This window comes from Chroicocephalus ridibundus, chromosome 15 (genome assembly GCF_963924245.1).
Source record: "Chroicocephalus ridibundus chromosome 15, bChrRid1.1, whole genome shotgun sequence".
NCBI classification, from domain to species: domain Eukaryota; kingdom Metazoa; phylum Chordata; class Aves; order Charadriiformes; family Laridae; genus Chroicocephalus; species Chroicocephalus ridibundus.
In genome coordinates, this window is record NC_086298.1 from 8,928,627 (window position 1) to 8,946,757 (window position 18,131).

Sequence of the window (18,131 nt, forward strand, 5' to 3'; positions counted from 1 at the left end):
TTATGCATGGTAACCAAGGATGTTATGTTGTGTGCATCACAGCCAAGCCTTGAATAATGGTGCACATTCCTTCTGAAACTGGTAAAAAGACCAGTGAGTAAACCCTTCAATACCAGGCACAGGGCAACGCTGTGATCCAGCAAAGAAGGTCTGGTGATTAAACTGAAAGTATTGATTAGGGGAGCATTTGGCCCCTTTTCAGGTTCTGCCACTGATTTACCGCATGATTTAATTTCTTAATGTCTGAAGTTCCCCTATAAAGACCTGAAATGTTTCCCTCTCCTACAAAACCTGTTACTTTAAAACCAGTAATAAATGTACTCTGGTAGATACGGTGACAAGTGTTCTAGAAAAGCCAGGAAGAAAGGCACATCCTGGGAAGTTGGGGGGAAACAAGGCTGATAACTTCTTTGCTTCTGGTGGGTGAGGGTGAAATTGGTGACTGCCAAAAATATGAGCTCAGAGAAGTAGCTTGTTCTGCTCTGAGCCCACATCTGTACACACCTCCTCATCTCTACAGATGGCCAGGAGGCTGAAGAGAGAACACAGTTATCTAAATTTGTGTAAGAGAAAGGAATCATGACTCCCACCTTGGAGACGAACAAGAACCTCCTGTAACTGGGGTATTTTCAACAGTTCAAAAAACTTGGTTGAATTTTCAGCCTTAGCAAATTATGTGAAACCTGGCACTGTTTATAGTTGGTAAATAAATATTATTTTATATTACTTTGTATTAAAAGATGGTTGGCTGGAACTGTATTCTTTATTCCTTCAAAACTAGCCTGCTAAGGAATAAATTTGATCTAGAAGTCTTCTTTGTATGCTTATGCTTTAACAACTTATAAGATACTTTTCCACTTCAGATTTCATAGTACTTCACATTTTGGGAAAAACAGCTGTCACCATCTAAATAGTGATGGTACTATTTGAATCAATCTTGATAAAAAGCACAAAAATAAAAATAAAATATTTTTGTGTTTATGTTTCTTTTCTACTAATGTTAGTGTGGGAATAATATTGTCTTTTTGCAGGTTGGTTATTTCCATACAGTCTGCTTTATCTTTTGTGGGAATTCAGTCATTTTTCTTTTGCTTAGCCCATGAGATAAAGGATAGCGTTTAGAGCAGGTAGCTGGGAGTCAGCATTATATAAGTAGTGAACTCTTGACCAAAAATCTGTTTTTGTGGATGCGGCCTTATGTAATAAACCAATAATAAGAGCAGTTTACAAAGTACATCTTTGACAGTTCTCTGATTAACCCCTGTTCTTTGCAGACAAGGGTTGAATACTGAATGTTCCTGAATGGTGACTGTATGTTGCTCCCCTCCACCCTGAACACTGAAGAACCCGAAACTGTAGACTTCCTGACCCTTTTAAAAACAAACGAGCAATGTTGTTTAACTTCTTGCTATGGGTCAGGAGCCTGAGCTTCATGCCAAATTTCAGTGTGAAGCAAAGTAAGACTGCGGAGTTTAGAAAAAACACTTGCAAAGAGTTACATGGAACTACTGATACAGCTACGACTGTTGAGGCACTGTGACTTATTAAAGCAGATTCTTAAAAAGGAGGTGAGATATGGCCTGCCTTAAACATTCTTTAATAAATTACAGTCCTTAGTTGAAAAACTTAGCAAGTGCATAGGTACAGTATTTTCTGTTCCTTAATATGGATTGTGCATTAGTGTTAAAATAACTATCATTTTACAAATGGGTCTGCTTTTTCTGTGTAGTTGGGTAGTAACATACCTCTGCTTTGGTTCCCGTTGAGATGCTTCCAACTGTGCTTTTAGTAATGCAACATAAGCGTAGTGTCATTGTCATAACAGCATTCCACCCAGAGTGAGAATTTGCAGCAGCACCATACAAAGATGTAGTTGGTCTCTCCCATACAGGATTATGTCAGTCATCATTCCAGCCCCATGTGAACCTTCTGTGATGGCTGTGTCGGGTTCCATGACATTTTGGAGGGGAGCGAGTGTTCTGAAAGAATATTAAGGGTAAAGAGGATTCAGAAGAGTTTTCAGAGAAATAGGCAAATACAGAGTTGAGCTAAGCTGAGTGGGATCAATTAATTGCCCAATGAGGTAAGAGAGTCTAGGTGAAACCATCAAATGTGCTTTCAGTATTTGGCGTATCCATTTACCGATGCTTCTGCAGTTACTGCAGGGTTTGAATATCATTGTACCAGTGCTTCTGCAGTTGCTGTAGAAACTGTTGGCTCAGGCTGTCTCCTTGCAGTTCTCCTTCAGAGGAAGAACTGCTTGAGGAGAGCTTGTCTGGGCATGGGACTCAGTGGTACGTTTATTGTTTTCTTTCACACTGTGATCTGTAATCTTTATTTTAATATAAATCCCTTGGCTAGCTTCTTTTCTTTTGCCTGTAAATGTTTGATCTGTATGTGGTGCTCACAGTAAAGTAGTTCTCTTGTGCCAGAAGAACAAAGACTTGCTTTCTGTTTGCGCTGGGCACTACTGATTCGGAGTAGTCCACTGGTTTTACTGCCAGTTTTAGCAGGTGCACCTTGTCTCAGTGAGTTCTCTTTACCCTCATCACACAGTACAGTAGCAAGCCTCATGCACAGTACACAGGAGGTTGAATTTTGTCTGCAAGCTGAGGAGTACAGGGATTTGCTGTACTTCCCCTCTCTTTTCTTTGCTCCATTTCCATTATTTGTGTTCCTTGTGTGTTGCAGTTGGACTAGATGGTCATTGCAGGTCCCTTCCAACTGAAAATATTCAGTTCTAACAAAATTCGTAATATCTTGTGAAAAGACTTTGTGTGCATGGGTAGGGTTTGTGTTGGTAGATTGGATAGTAGTTTGATAATATGCATGCACAAGATAATCTTAAGTCTTCAGAATGTTGGAACAGATCAGAAAACTTGACAGCCTTATACTGTAGAACTCTGTAGCATTCAGTCATAGAACCGTGTAGAGAGAGGGTTGTTGGTGTGGAAAAGATTGAAAAATATTTCTTGGCTGCTCTTGTTCAGAAAGAAAAATGTCTTCTAAGTTTGTCACGAGGTTGCAAAAACCTACTGTTCTCTTCCCGAAACATGGAGAACAGGAAGGTTGGAGGGAAGGGGGAGAGCAGGCAGAACTGGTGCAGGCTTGGTTGACAGGGCCCTCTGTGCTGTTCTTCCACAGCACAAAACTGGGTTTCCTCTTGCCAGTCTCTCTGTAGCAGTTGAGCGCTGCAGCACAAGAACAGCTTGCAGATATTCTAGCACAGAAACGATTAAACAGGCTAGCTTTTAAGACTAGTATGGAGGGAAAGAGATGAGCCCGTATTTTTTAGACCTCTCTGTGTTTGGTGTACAGGAGACAAAATTGCTTGCCTGGAAATCCAAATATCCAGAAGGTATGAAGGCCAAGGGAAGCAGTACGTGTTTGTTGCATGTGTACATTTGCTTTTCTTTTGTTTGTTTCTTAGGAGCCTAAGAAATGACAGGGTTAGGAGGAAAAAGTAACATCAATAGGTATAGAAAGTGACCTTTTGGCAGAGTTTGGCTTACTGTAGGGATCATCATATTGAAGTACACGCTCTGTAGTCCCCTTGTCAACAGATCTAGGATCAAAGCAGCCATCCTGAATGAACTCACAGAAATTATAAACTGCTGTTGGATGGCTGGAGATACTGTTTGAGGTGCGTGCTTTGGGTATAGGCAGGGTAAGTGATGGCACACACTCCTGCTCATCCAGGAGTTGCGAATTTCTGATTTCTAAGAGAGATGCGGTCAGATGCTGCATCCTTTTTGTTTGTTTTTGGGTGTTTTAGATGACTATCTAATAGTGTGAAGGCTGTTTTGGTATTTTTTTAATTAGTTGATTTTTTTGTTAGTTTGTTTTGTTTGCTATTTAAGAGAGAAAGAAGCATGAGCTCCCTTATCCTCCATAGCCTGTTCCTGTGCCACCTAGAGCTTTAAAAATGCCAAGTGGCAAAGACAACTGCCTTTCTTTTTTTTCTTTAAAACTAAATGAAATGCTGGAATTTGGTGTCCAGAGTGAGATGCTTAATGCTGAGGAGTGGGCTTTATAGAGTTGGGCTGTGCAGCTTCCCCTTATCTTACAGAATAGCTCAGGTCCCTTGTTAGTGTCCTGAAATGTTCTTATTTTTCTGGCTTCTGTTCTTCCTGAGAACAGACTGCATGTGTCCTGCTGCCTAACAAAAAAGGGACTCCATTGTCCTCTTTTGAAAAAGACACATAAGGTTCCTGATTCCACATCAGTTTGACTTTTAAAAGCGTGGAGTGCTCAAAAAATTGGACGCCTGAAAATAGGACACATTCTGAATTAGATTCCTGAGTTTAATCACGCTATATTCAGATACTGAATTGCTAATTTGAATTTGATGAATCTACAGGTAGTTGTTGTCAAGCATTTACTATGACAGTTTGCCAAGCTGGCCTGTGAACGATGGCTGTGGTCCTATGAGGGAGAGACTGAACAGCAAAAGCAGCCAGCAGTGCAGTGTCTGTTCAAATGAAACTAAAGAAGCCTAAGTAAAGGATGGAAAGCCAGAAGGAGGGGGAGACAGCATGCTCCAGAGCTTAGTGTGTATGGTAAATTAAAAACTGCTTTTCCAAGTCCCACCACTGATTTACCATGGCATTGGGCAAGTCCCTTAAGTCATTGGGCAATGGGGTCTCTTCTGAGTGCAAAAGTAATGTTTTTGAAGGGTTGTGGAATTCTTGTGTGTGTAGCTGAGGTCTGATATCTTTTTGGTAATAAAAGCACCTTGAAGCTTGATAGTGCAGTCAAAATGGAAGAGACTGAGTAATGTGTTTCAGTCTGTGCTGTTAAGTCCAGCCTGAAGATTGCCATCTCCCACAGGTTAGAAATGGAACATTGGGTAGTACTGTCTGCTTACCAGTAGATGGAGAAGTAGTTTCCCAGATTTCTTTGTTTTGTAATCTCTGAGCTGTTTCATTCAATTTATTGTTCATTGTGTAGCAAAAAACCTTAATCTCTTGACTGGCTGCAGAGACAACGCTAGTGAACTTGCAGGGATTGCCAGTTGTGTCCACAAAACAGCTTGGTGACACCTGCATACTTTGAGTATCTAGTTGTAGTATTTAAGAATGCAATATATTCTCCCCGTGGTAAATGGCAAAAAAATACCATAACCGCTTTGAATTAATACAGTTATGTAAGTAGTGTTATTTAGCAAACTGTGCTTATTCTTCAATGGACATAACTTTGGTTCATCTAGTAGCTTTTAATTTTCACAGTGATATTCCAAGAGGAAAAAACACTAAAGTTTTGCTCTTAGCGCAGAGATAAATGGAATGTCTCTGTTGCCTGTCTGAAACCATGTGTTGAAAGGCATGATTTTTTTTCCTAACAGTTTTACAGAGTAATAGGACAGAATATGATTTGGATTACAGAAGACGCATGCTGGGTCAGTTTAAAGTCTGCCAAGTTCTAATTTGCAATTTCTAGAAAATTTAAAACAGAAACATCTGAGTGCCTGCAGAAATCATCATTCTAAATTTAACTTGTAGATTTTGTCTCAGTAAAGCATGAAACTATCTGGTAGTATTTGTCCACTGAATTTCAGGGACAACCTTTGCTTGTGTTGAGAGTTCTGCCCTGGTGGTTCTGGCATTGTTTTCCTGGTCCTGCAGTGTAATGCTTTAGAGTTCTAAATGCTTTAGAGCAAAATGCTATGTGAGAAAGTGCTGGCTAGGTTTAATTACTTCTTTTTTTGTTTCTCTCAAAACAAGCAAAAAGCCTTTGGAAGAATGTTCTTTCACCTTGTTATTGTTTTCTTTAATGTATTTCTGCAGTTAATTAATGATGAACTAACTTTTTAAAGTGGTTCTTATTGAAGTGTAGGAGTTTCCAAGTATCACTGAGAAGGCCCAATATAGACACTTTTGTTTCCGCAATAGAGGATCCATGCAAAGTGAATAGAAGAACTCAGAAAACAGCAGAAGCAAGTGCTCTTTCAGTGCACAAAGCAACACATACACGTACTTTTTTAAAAAAAAAAAAAAGGATTTTTCTCATTAACACAAAAGTTTCAGGTTTTTAAAGTTGAATTTTTTTTGAACTGTGGAATAAGCTAGATTGATGGCATTATAATTTTACATTCTTTTACCACTAAAAGTATAATTTTAGACACTGAAAACAAGCAAGTTTTTTGTGCTGACAAGAGCAGAGTTCAATGTTCATGTCCCTTTGGTTCTTGTTCTCCTTGCTGTTGTATCCTGTAATAATGATGGTGGTGTGACATGGACGCAGATTTACATAGGTGGCTAAGCAGGCAATAAAACTGTTAAGATTCTAATCCAGCTTCCTTGTAACTTCTCACTGAGGGATGAAAGGTTTTTATGTCCTATTGCCAAGCTCTGGAGAATACCATCAATTTATATAGTAGCTGGCTTTTAATTCTGGTTTTGATCCTGTCCTCTGTATCTTGGACCGTGCACTCTTCTACCCTGACAGATTGTGGTTTTCCAAGGGGACCTTCTTTTGAAAAATAAAATAAATCCCATCAATGTTGCTTTTAGGAACAGCAGGTTTCCTGTTATCAGGGAAACTGAAGTGGCTAGACACAAAATGCAGTTAATGGCCCAAAATAAACTAACTTGGATTGTTTTTCTCTAGTTTTTCCCCTGATAGTAATTTCAAGTGTTACTTTTAGCAACTATAGTATATGAAGTGAGCTTTGGGGAGAAAGTGAGAGTTTTGTTGTTGTAAATTGATCTCCCTGTAAAGCTGAGAGCACTTTGAATGCTGCTATTGATTGCACAGTCTGTTTGCTTCCCTCAGAGAAAAATGGGTCTGCACCCTCGTTACGTTGGAGTTGCAACAGCTTGCTATGGCGCGCTTCTGTTTCCTAACCTGGATGTCATGTTGTTAACCTCCACAAACTCACTAAAAAGTGGGTTCCTGTGGCTTGTGGCAAGTGTGTTGCCTCCAAGACACTGATGTTGATCATAGCCTTATATTTTGCTGTTCAGAGGTGTGTTGCTTAATGTGGACAGGGAGAACAAGGTATGATGCTGATTACTTGATCTAAAGAAAACAGTAGTGAATGGCAAAGGCTGAGGAAGCCTTCTGTTAACAAATGAAGAACTAAAAAGTCTCGTGCTGTTGAGAGTGAAGTGGCACATGAGAGATGACATCATTATCTGTGAAGAGAGATTAATTTAATTCATAGCTCTATGTGGAATTTAAAGAAAAGAACCAAACCAACATAGTTGTGTCCATGTTCTTAAAAATGAGATTCGGGTGGGATTGGAAGATTTATACCCATAGCTGCTTCTTTCCCCCGATTTTATTTGAAATTCAAAAGATTGAATTGTAACTTCTCAAGTTCAAGGTCAATTACTTACACAGTTGCGTTCTCCAAAGACACTGGAGAATGTAGTGCTACAGACACCTAAGCATAATTTTGACAACTTTTTTTATTTCAATATGTTAAAAATAAGCAAACAAAAAGGGCTGTGGAATTCATTACTTATCTCAGGAAGGGAATTCCTCAGGTTGAGACTGACGGATATAACTTTCACTGAGAAATTAATTTTGCAACCTACCTTGTGGTCTTCAAATTGAGCATTGCCGCCACTGATGGTCCCTGCGAAAGTTGTCTTTTTTTCCTTTTACATAGCTGTGCTCTGCTAACTGGAGAGAAGAATAATAGATGGGTTTTGCAACTGAAGTTGGCAGATCTGACAGCACATGCATGCAGCGTAGATCTGCTGAGGCAAGAAGATGCTGGATTAAGCCAATTTAAAGTATTTTTAGACTCTGATGGTTTTCCAGGGAAATAGTTTTGTTGGGTTTTTTTAATATTAGTTTTGTAAGTCTCTAAATATGTTTGTGGTGCTCTTTCTTCCTCTTAGCCAAGCTAGGACTTTCTACTACAAAATCTTGTTCAAGACAAATAGTGGACTTAAGTCACTAATGTCAGACTGACAGTTCTTTCTCTGCCACCTAACGTGTTGGTGTGGATATTGTTGCTAGCTTTCATGCCTAAATAAACTAATTGAAATCTTTTGGTAGAGTTATTGTGCATTTGAAGTAAATAATTGCATTCTGAGGCTGAAAATTGATGGCAGCGAGAGTATTCTTCCCTAGAGAGTTATCCCCATTGCTTCTGTTGTAGGGGTTCTTGCACTGTATTCCAAATGAAATTTGGTAGCTTCTGCCCGGCAGACAGTATTTTTCAATTCTTCTCCCTCGCAATGCTTCCATTACTAACACTGACTAATTGGCTTTGAATATTGTTTTTTTGGAACATGTGCTTTTTGGCAACAATTCTACTAAAAATCCCCCTTTCCCCTCTTTTTTGAGTGAATGACTTAAAATCAATTTCAAGTCAGTCATGTGGAAGAAATTCGTTGATTAAACTGGAGGTTCTGTGTTGTTGTAGCTGAGGGTGCTGTGTCTGCTGAGGAACTGAAGACCTGAGTGGTGCAGCAGCAACAGGAGAATTCTGCTGCTCTGGGCTGGTGAGACTGCACGGCCCACGTCTGGAACATTGTGAAGGAAGACTGTTTCAAAAGAGGAGGCTTTTGTTTCTGAAACAGCCTAAGATCATAGTTACATGTGCTTCTGTGGTATTATATGTTGTGACACTGATCTTCAGACTTCCCTGGAAATAATAATCTAAGCCACAGGAGAATAAGAGAGAAATAAAATAACCGGGTTGTATGGATGAGAGATGGCAAGAAAAATGCCCTTAAAGAAGCTTTTAGTAACCTAGAACCTTTCACAAGATGGTCTTTGACAAAATAGCCATTTAGGAAGTAAAAAATGAACCTGAACTTCAGTAGTCATAGTGGAACTAAAGCATGGTAACAGTCTGATGGAGGATGTGTATTGGCTGAGAGCACAAGAGCTCTTTGCACAATACTTGCAGAGTCTAGTGGTCATCTCTTCCAAATCCTTTTAAATCTTCTCCTATTAAATTAAAAAAAAAAATAAAGTCACTGAAGCAGCAAGACTGACATACTAGAAAATGCATCTAAGCGGAGAGGTGGAGAGTCATGAATGTTTAAACTGGCTGAAAGGCAGATGTGCACAGTAGCTAGTGTGGATTTGCAGTATTGAAAATGCCAGCTTCTTTACATATTGACATCAAGGAAGAAATTCTAGGGGAGAAACTGTTGCTTAACCCATTGGGGGTTACTCAAGTTTTAGTCAGAAGAATAGCATTTATTCTTAAAAACTTTTTAATACTTTGAAATGGAAACTTTATGTAAACATTAGAAAAATGTGAATCTCAAATACTGTATTTACATTATATTACTTGTAAGAAAGAATTACCAAATTTGTTTTATTTACAACACAGAGGTTTAGAATCCATGTTGCCTTTCTCTTTCATCTTACTAATTACCAGGATATGTATTAGCTTGAGATGCAGAACACCAAACAGTTAGTAGAGCAAACAAGTTTTGATGTTGCATCATGGAATTGATGAAAAGTGCAATCTACCAGTACAAGCAGATCTAGTTTTACTGTAGGACAGTTTGTTCTCCAGTCTCCCCCTCTTTTTTTTTTTTTTTAATAAATTTTATTTTATTTGTTACCAACATAGGGAGGGAATGCCAGGACTTTCAGCCTTTTCCATGTATATGACTTTGGCCTCACAGTTCTGTAGAAGACCCATTCTTCGTGGTGGGAGAGTGACATCTTGGTGACCTTGTCCCCATGCTGGTTGTGTGTGTCAAATGTAGTTAGTTGTCAGGCTGCAGTTTAGGTCAACCTGCAGTCTATGGGATATGAATCACAGCAGGCAAGAAACTGGGGCACTGCAGCTATTTCAGTTAAGCTGAAGGGTGCTCGGGAATGAATGTCCTTGGTCTTTATCTCTTAAACATTGTGGCTGCTTCCCAGTATGATTCTGGAGCAAAGAAAACCTTGCAGGTAAGGAAGTGGACACAAATGATATAGACATGGAAAGTATCAAGGAGTTTGAAGGTCTATAAACCTTTAGTGTTGGGATGTGAGTGCAGGACAAGGCTTGGGTGGTGAGAAGCCCAGTATGGCACTAAACTGCACTGTGTGGTGGAGGAGGTAGAACTGTGATTCTCTTTTGGAGAATGTGATGTAATTTCAGGCATAGATCCAGAATTCTGCTTAAACCATCTCTGTCTCTGGAAAAATGACATTGCAGATGGTGAGTGTCATTTCAGTGTCATGTAATCCTTTTTATTAATTTAGTTAATTCTTCAACTTTAATTGAATGTAGTCTGTTATGAATTTCAGATGATTTTGAATGTGAATGGCAAATTATGACTGCTTCACAAACGGGTGTGTACTGCAAAGTAGCATCAGGTTTCCATTGTCCAGTTTAGCCAGAAGAGCAGGAATGCCTACTTTAGGCTACTGGAAGTCAGAAATCATTTAACATTTCACAGACATTGAGAATTTAGTGGTGGTTTCTGCCTTGTCTCAAATTAGTAATTTGCTATTAATTATTTTTGTACTATCCAGTTTGTGATTTTTTTTTTTATTATTTTATTTTTTAAGACACTTGCCAGGAAGTGCTCCCTTTAAGAAGTTTTGTTTTCTGTAGTGCTCAGTTTTACAGGCAATTCTGTTTTGGATGTTTCTGACTGGTTGAGCAGGAAATACGTTAAACTATTAATGCTCATGTGTTGATTTGTTATTTAAGTGTCAACAGCCAACTTTAAATTCTTTTTTGCACTTGGTCTGTTTCTAATAAGTCTTGCATCTTGATACCCATACCAAGAGATGAAGGCATTTTCAAAATTTTCATTTCAAAATTATTTCATTAGGGACCAATAGAGACCACACCACTAGGTGTGACTGGTGTGCTGGGTATTGTGCAGGGGCCAGGGGACACGAGGCCATAAAAATTTGGAAAGAGATATATGTAAAAAATACCTTGAGGACTGCAACTGGTGTGCTGCTCTGAAGACCACATAGTGAGTTTGGTGGCGTATCTTCCTGTCCTCAGTAGTGAATAGTAGTTTAAATCCTAAAGGAGAAGGATTTATATTCCTTCCAAAACTATTTTTCTTTGTTATACATTATAATTGGATATCTGCAGTTATTTCTACTGATGTATGTATCTTTCTGAGACTGGATGGTGTGGTTCTATATAAAATACAGCCTTTTCTTCAAATGGTTGTATATATGCTCACACTGTGCCTCTGTGTTGCTTTCTTAACCTTCCTGTCAGGCTAGTGATGATTTCCCCTTAGACCATCTTTTCTTCACCCTCTTTTCAGGAGCTAAAAATATGAGCTATGCTCTGTACATCCCTGCTTGCTTTTACCTTAATTCATTAATCTAGATTAACTGATTGTTTGGCTTTAATTCTTCAACTTCTTCAACTCCTTTACCAGTGTGATTTATTTTGGTTGTTTTTTCATTCCTGGCTCTACCACCTGGAGGGGCATCCATGTGTTCATCCATTTTCAGTTGCAAGTGCTTTGTTGCATCTTTGAATGCTCAAGTTCTCTGTCCATGCCTGTCCTCCTCGGCACAGCTGAATTCTCTCTAGGAGCTCTCTCAGTAGCTTCCTCCACGCTGACAAGTGGGGCTGCTGCTTTCCTTGCACTGCGAGGATTGGCAGAGCTTTAGACCATAGAAGATGACTTTGGTTCCTCCGTTCTGCTGATTACAGGTGCCATGATTCCAGATCTGTCCATCGAGTATATGCCCACCCTGTCTTTGGCACTTCTTAAAGCTTCGTGTTGGGGCTGCCTGGCAAAGGCTACTCCTAAGAGATTTCTGAGTATAGGAGCCTTTTCTTGAAATGTTGTGAGAACTGAACTGGCAGGAGTAATACTAGACTCAAGTATTTGTTGTATGAAGTGTAAGAATTTGCCAGAGGAAGTACTTTTCCAGATTTTAACTGTAGTGTTGCTTTGTAATTATTCATTTGGCTGGAAAATTCCAGGCTTCTAAAGGCTAACCCAGATGCAACTTTGCCAGGAATTGCATTACTTGGAAAATAATAAAACTCCTATGAATATACAGTCTCCAGGTGAAATTGAATGCTGAGCATATTGCTGGAAGCAGTCTGAGTCTTATTAAATGTGTATCCCAGTGTTACACTTGCACTTCTTTACGGAATGCTTATATGGTTGCAAGTGGCAAGGATTTCTCTGCGGATGGTGGTGAAGAATGAAGAAACCAGTTCTCTACAGGGAGTTCGGATTTAAAATAGTAAATATCTGCACAAGTAGAAGGTCAGTCATACTTTGCAGATTTCTCTGCCCCATGCTCCTCACTGAATCCTCGTGAATTGTATTTCTTATCAGTTCCCCTCGGTTTGTTGATACTCTTAACATGAGGGAAAACTATTTTGATATTTCTCTGTCAGTTATTTTGACATTAATCAACATTGCAGATCTTGTTTTGTTTGGTGTCTGGGTACATCATAAAAAGAGTTGCTGAAAGAGTTCAATTATAATATCAGCATCTCTGCCAAATGTATTGAGCTGTTCTGAAAAGCGGCTTGTCTTTTCTGACCCAGATACACAGTTTCCAACTGTGGGAGATGCTGCCAGAAAGCCTCTTGGCAGAAGGCCAGCAATAAAATTATACTGCAGAAAAACATAACATATTTTCAGCAGCACTTTGTGTGGTGTGACGAAAAATTACCTGTCTCCTGAATGCAAAGCAGAAGTCAAAATAAACTTGCCATTTAAAGTTGCAAGCCTCTTATTCTGACTTCTAAATGTAACAAAAATAGGATATAAATTGCACTGACCCATTCTGTATAAATTCCAGTTCTCTTCTATTACTGTGTCTGATACACCTCAGGCTGTGTTAGATACTCACTGGTTTGTTATTAGCAACCTTACTTGTCCTTGCTGCTCTGTTAACATAAACTTTGAGTGATCCTAGGGTGGTTTATGCTGTAAACTGTATTTCTCATGGGCAGATACTAGTGTAAGGGTAGATTAGGAGGGTGGAGGGTGTTTTTTAATCCTTCAGCTGAATATTGTTCGTGTGTGTCTTCTTGATGTAGCATTTAAAACCAATTTTTCTGATATTCTACTTGGCCTGGCCAGGTGCCTAAACAGCAGCTCATTGAAGTGGGGGTTTGGAGGACTGGAGTCCAGTGACCCTGATTTCCTCTTCTCTCTTGCACCAGTAACACCCCTGTGCAAGGTGCCGCTCTGTGCTGCGAAGGGATACCAGGGTGCCAAATGCAGTTCATGTCTCCTTTCTCAAAGCTTAGAGTTCTCAGATTCTGATGCTATGTTTCAGTCCCCGTGCAGTAAAAGTGCCTGTTTCTCCTGCTTTTTCACTTTTCTGTTCACAAGCGCTCAAAGGGAGATAGCATATTCATCACTTCTGGCTGTTTAAATGTCTGTCTCTTGGGAACACAACTGCCAGATGCAGGAATATCTCCTACTACAAAGGCCTCATCTGAAATTCTTTTCCTTGTTTGTCTTGTGCCAAAGCATAAACTTCCGCTGTGAAGGATGGGATGTTTAATGGAAACATTGTTCGACTGTCAGGGTGTTTTAATAACATTTCTAATGTGTCAAATCCACAGTGACTTTAAACCACATGCAGACTCTACTTGGCTCCTCTGTGACCTGGTTTGGAGACAGCAAGTATTTACTCTTGTTTTACACTTTAGGGCCACATGATGCCGAGGTAAAGTGACTTTCTCAAGGTCATCAAGGTCTCGGTAGTGCTAGTAGCTTTTCCTAGAAATTTTCTTGCAAGTGTGGGTGGCAGCCCCTGGCTAAGACAACCATGCATTTTAATATTGTGCTTTTTAGTCTGGGTATCAGCTGTTACTTCCCTAAGGATGCAGGGACAAATATCCTGCTATAGCCTGGTAGTAAAGTGAGGCTGTTAGATTTATGGAATTGCTGCTCACTTCATATAATGCTTTCTGATGTGTTTGGTGCTGAGCTATGTTCTGCTGCCTTAGTCCATATGGTAGGAGCAGATTTGATTTTAGTTTTCCTTAATTTAATTCTGCATGCTGTCAAATGTACTTTGTTCTGTATATTGTGTCTGCACTTTTATAGTAAACTCCCTCCTGTTTAGTGTTTTTGTGGAAAATTTTCTCTCGAAGTCTGAACTATATTAGGTTTTCACTCCTGTGCACATTTCTGTGAAATATTCTTAGGATGTTAATGACTTGAAAGACATTGTATATCAGTTTCAACTTGACTTTCGCGTTATCTTTTTTTCCTGGTTTTCTGAGCTTTATAATAAAGATCCCTTTGTAATTCAGCTGTATATGCCCTGTCCTCAGCCATTCAATACTGAGAAAAAGGGGCAGGTAGAATCAAACTTTTAAATACCGTCATCCAACAGCTTTTACTTGTCACTGGAACTTGAACTTGTCTTGAAAACAAGATGGTTACTACCCACTGAGGCAGAGTATTGAGAGACGTTGGTGCTTTTTGCTTCATCTGTCCAGTAGAAGATTAACCCTCATCATAGCTGTGAAACAGTTATCTTCGGTCTGTTTCAGATTTTCAAAGAACACGGAAAAGCACTCAGCACATCCCGAATTGCACCCTGAGGTGAGTCTGTTTCCAGAGCTTTTGCGGTAGTTTGCAGACTTGCCCTCTAGACACCAGTCTGCTCGGCAGTTTACCGAAGCCGGAGAATTTGCTCAGCCAGCTCTCTGTGTCCATCTGCTTTCAATACACTGTACAAGCTGATAAGCAACAGCTTGTAGGAGTCTTCGGAGGGAGGCCAGGCTGGAGTGTTGCTTGGAGTCTAGAGACACTGTACTGGGCATATGCTGAAGTCAGCAACACATTCCAGTGCCCTTCTCTCTGCCTGGAATTGCCAAGTTACAGTTACCAGAGAAGATAGCAAACTGAAAATGTGAAATGTAGGAGTCGCGGGGAAGAAGAGCATGTGAAGATAGCTGGTATTTAGTTTGCAGAGAGAACTAATTTGAAATAGATAGATGATCTGGAAATGCGTCTCGTAAAAGTCTCTCTAGTTTGCCATCTACTGACTTAAAAAGCATATTATTATTATAGAAAAGGAAAACAAAAAGACCTTGTAAAGAGTCTGGTTGCTTCTGGAGATGGTGAAAGGCTATTAAATGTGGAAGAGCTTATGACTAGCTCATAGAATAAATAGTGCCAAAGCAGTAATACTTCCTTATTTTTCTTCCCAGCTGCCCCTGATTGGCTTTCAGGATCTTGTCAGAGGAGAATCTGATTCTGTGAAAGAACATCCCCTTCCTTGTTAGCTGCTGGGAAGCAATTTGGTAGACTGTTAATATACCTTGGTAGGGCATATAGCCTTTGTGATAAGAAGTGAGGTCCTTCAGGGGAAAGCTTGCTTTTCCCCAGTATTTTTAGTATGACTGCATTTAACTCTCTAGGGGTTTCTTCCTTGGCAATCCTTAGCTGCTGGAGCAGACAGGCCCCTGCACAGTGCTCATGTCTGGCTGCTTTTTGTTTTACCCAATTCTACATCCTAAATGCAGTGGTGTGAGATGCAAACAACAACTATTAAGCACTTGCTGCCAAAGCTATTGGTCGTGTAAACCTGCTTCATTTCTTCTTAACTAGGAAAATAGTGAAGTAGGATTTGTTGTTGCCTTCCCCTGGCGTGTTCAAATCTCTACGGGATGCAACATTTTAATTATTCCCTGTCACACCCCTGAGGTTTAAGCAGCTACTCGGCTTTCAAGTCATCTTGCCTATCCCTCTGCTGTTGCCAAACATGCTTTTAATCTCTAACAATGTCGGGATTCTCTGACAGACAATATGCAACATATTGCTAGAGAAGGAGGATCGACATGTAGGAGAAAAGGAAAACATTTGAGTGTGTGTGTGTCAGTCTGCAGAAATTTACTGACTGGGTTTCCAGTTGCTTCAAAACATTCCTGAAAAGCTGATGCAACAATATGTGCAGTAAAAGGAAAACACGATTTTTCTGCAAGGACTAGTGTGTCTTGCTATACAATGAGCTTATGCTTTCCTCTCTCACGTTACCTGCTCTGTTATTCTGCTCTGCTCTTGCCTTACAGAGCATTTATTTGCAGTCCCTTCTGCTGCCAGTGCTGGTGTTTGTTTCCTAGTTTAGTACAAGAGGGCTGCTCTTGCAGGATCTTCTAAATGTTCTGTGCTGTGAAAAGCAGTGCAAGGGCAGCAAAGGCGGTGTCGATGATTTCAGCTGAACATTCTCACAAGTCTTATGTCTTCAGTTTGTTATAACGCAATTGTCTTTTTTTAACTAACAACTTAACAGTTATTGCCACCTGAAGTCTTGGTTCTTGTTGTACAGCATCTGGCACATTCAAGATCTAGGGCTGCGCTGGGGATTTCAACAGATAATTACTTTTTGATAATTAAATATAGCGCGTTTGATTCCTAATGCGCATGCAACATAAAAATAGAGAATTCTTGAGCTGGTTTCACACAGACCATATTTGAGATGTTGGATTTCCCATCTTCGTTGTTTCAGAAACTTAAATTGCCAGGTGGCTGACAAACCACACAGAGATAAGCTCTAACTGGCACGGGAAAGTCGTTACATATGTGCGGGCACATTGCAAAAAGTTGCTTTCCCCTGTAACATCTGCTTGTTATTCAGGAATAAATGGTTCAGTGACTGCCTCCCCATCTTGAAGCCTGCTTGCTTTAATCAGGAGTTTGACTTAATGTGCTGCATTGAACACTTCCTGGAATTAACATGCCATTTCTTCTGGTTTCAAGTTGTTTCTCTTTTTGCAGGTGAATTACAGAAAGTGACTTCCAGAGCATCTTGGCTGTATGAACTCTTGAGCTGTCAAGGGACTGAGAGGCTTATGAAGAGGTTCTGTCAGGCAAAACAGTGCTTAGCAAAGACACCAAGGAGGAGGGAAAAGGAAAAAGGGAGGGAGAGAGAGCTGAAACACTAACAAACCATGGTAGGTATTTGTCATCTTTCATGGGGTTGCATTAAAAATATTCTCTGCTGACAGTCTTGCATGGGGCCTGATGAAACAAGAGTAAGGGGATTTTCTGACCTTGCACTAAATTAGAGATGGTACTGCATGCTCTGAGCAGAGCAAATGAGGTTTGATATATTGTCAGCCTCTCAAAACCAGAGAGTTGTCTTGTGAGCCTGCATTACATGAATTATTAAATATGAATGAAGGGGATGCTCATAAGATTTTCTAATAAAACTGGCATTAGCAAGCTGTAGCAAACAGTACAAGTGACCTTGAACTTGCAATTGCATAACCAAATGCTGATATTCCCTTTCTACCTCTTCCTCACAAAAGCGAGTGTTGATTATTCGTATTTGTATGTGTGAAAAGCTAATTGATTGTGATTCTATGCACACTTTGTTAATAGTGTAGATGAAATGTGTGTAGTCAGATATACTTGGTGTATATCGTTTAAGTGAGGAGTCACTTCTAATTTGTCTGGTAGCGGCTGCAGATTGGTAATGCCTGAGATGTTAAACTTGTAAAGCTGTGCAAGTAGGAATTATTGTGATGGTAAGATTCTGAAGGATGAGTTCACAAAAAGGCAATAAGCCTACCCAGTTCCTGACAAATAGCTGTGGAGAGCAGTTTAAGCATATTTGTATATTTTTAAAGTCCTCTAAGGGTTATTACTGAGAATGGAAATTAGAATAAATGCAATAAATTTTAAATACAGTTCTCTAATGTTTGTGTAGCTGATTGCTGCTGATGGACTGTGTGTTTATGTTACAAAAAAAAAAAAAGACCTAAGATGAGACTTTTACCTGTTACAGAGCACAAAGGGAAGAAGAACACTTGACAAAGCAGAGTTGTCAATATATTGTATTTTAAATAGTGTCACATTTTCCTATTATTTTTGGCCTAAATTATAATGAAAAATTAATCTTGTCGGTCCCTGTTTACTAGAAAAGGAAAAAAAAAAAAAAAGTCCTGTAATTTATGAGTTACTAATTTGTTCCTGTTTGGCTGTTTTTCCTAATTGATATTTCATGAGATAAGAGATGGTGAGGGTGAATTAATAAATCCAGCTTGTCAGTTTTCACTGCTGAACTGCAGCTTCTTTCTGTATCCATGTTGCGAATAAGCCACAAGAGGGACCTCCTGGAAGCATTTTGCAACCTATGAAAGTACTGGGGATAATACCAGACCCTGACTGATGAGTTTCTTGCCTACCTCAATTGTCCATCTGGGTAGGAACACAAGGACCTACTGAATGCAGTGAACCAGGAAA

The 18,131-nt window shown here is 39.6% G+C and overlaps 1 protein-coding gene across 25 annotated transcripts in view; it reads left to right on the forward strand.

The window, feature by feature from the left end:
- The window catches only part of STRBP (spermatid perinuclear RNA binding protein), a 79,810-nt gene that overhangs the window by 8,283 nt on the left and 53,396 nt on the right, over window positions 1–18,131 (forward strand). For 23 of the 25 annotated variants that reach the window (XR_010073432.1, XR_010073434.1, XR_010073427.1 and 20 more), the window contains exons 2-3: window positions 14,432–14,483; window positions 16,662–16,837. Coding sequence is in view for 16 of the 25 variants with exons in the window: in XM_063353345.1 (XP_063209415.1) it covers window positions 16,835–16,837 (3 nt within the window). In the remaining 9 variants the exon portion in view is untranslated. The remainder of the gene's footprint in view (window positions 1–14,431; window positions 14,484–16,661; window positions 16,838–18,131) is intronic. The other 2 variants (XM_063353342.1, XM_063353344.1) reach the window with 1 other exon arrangement.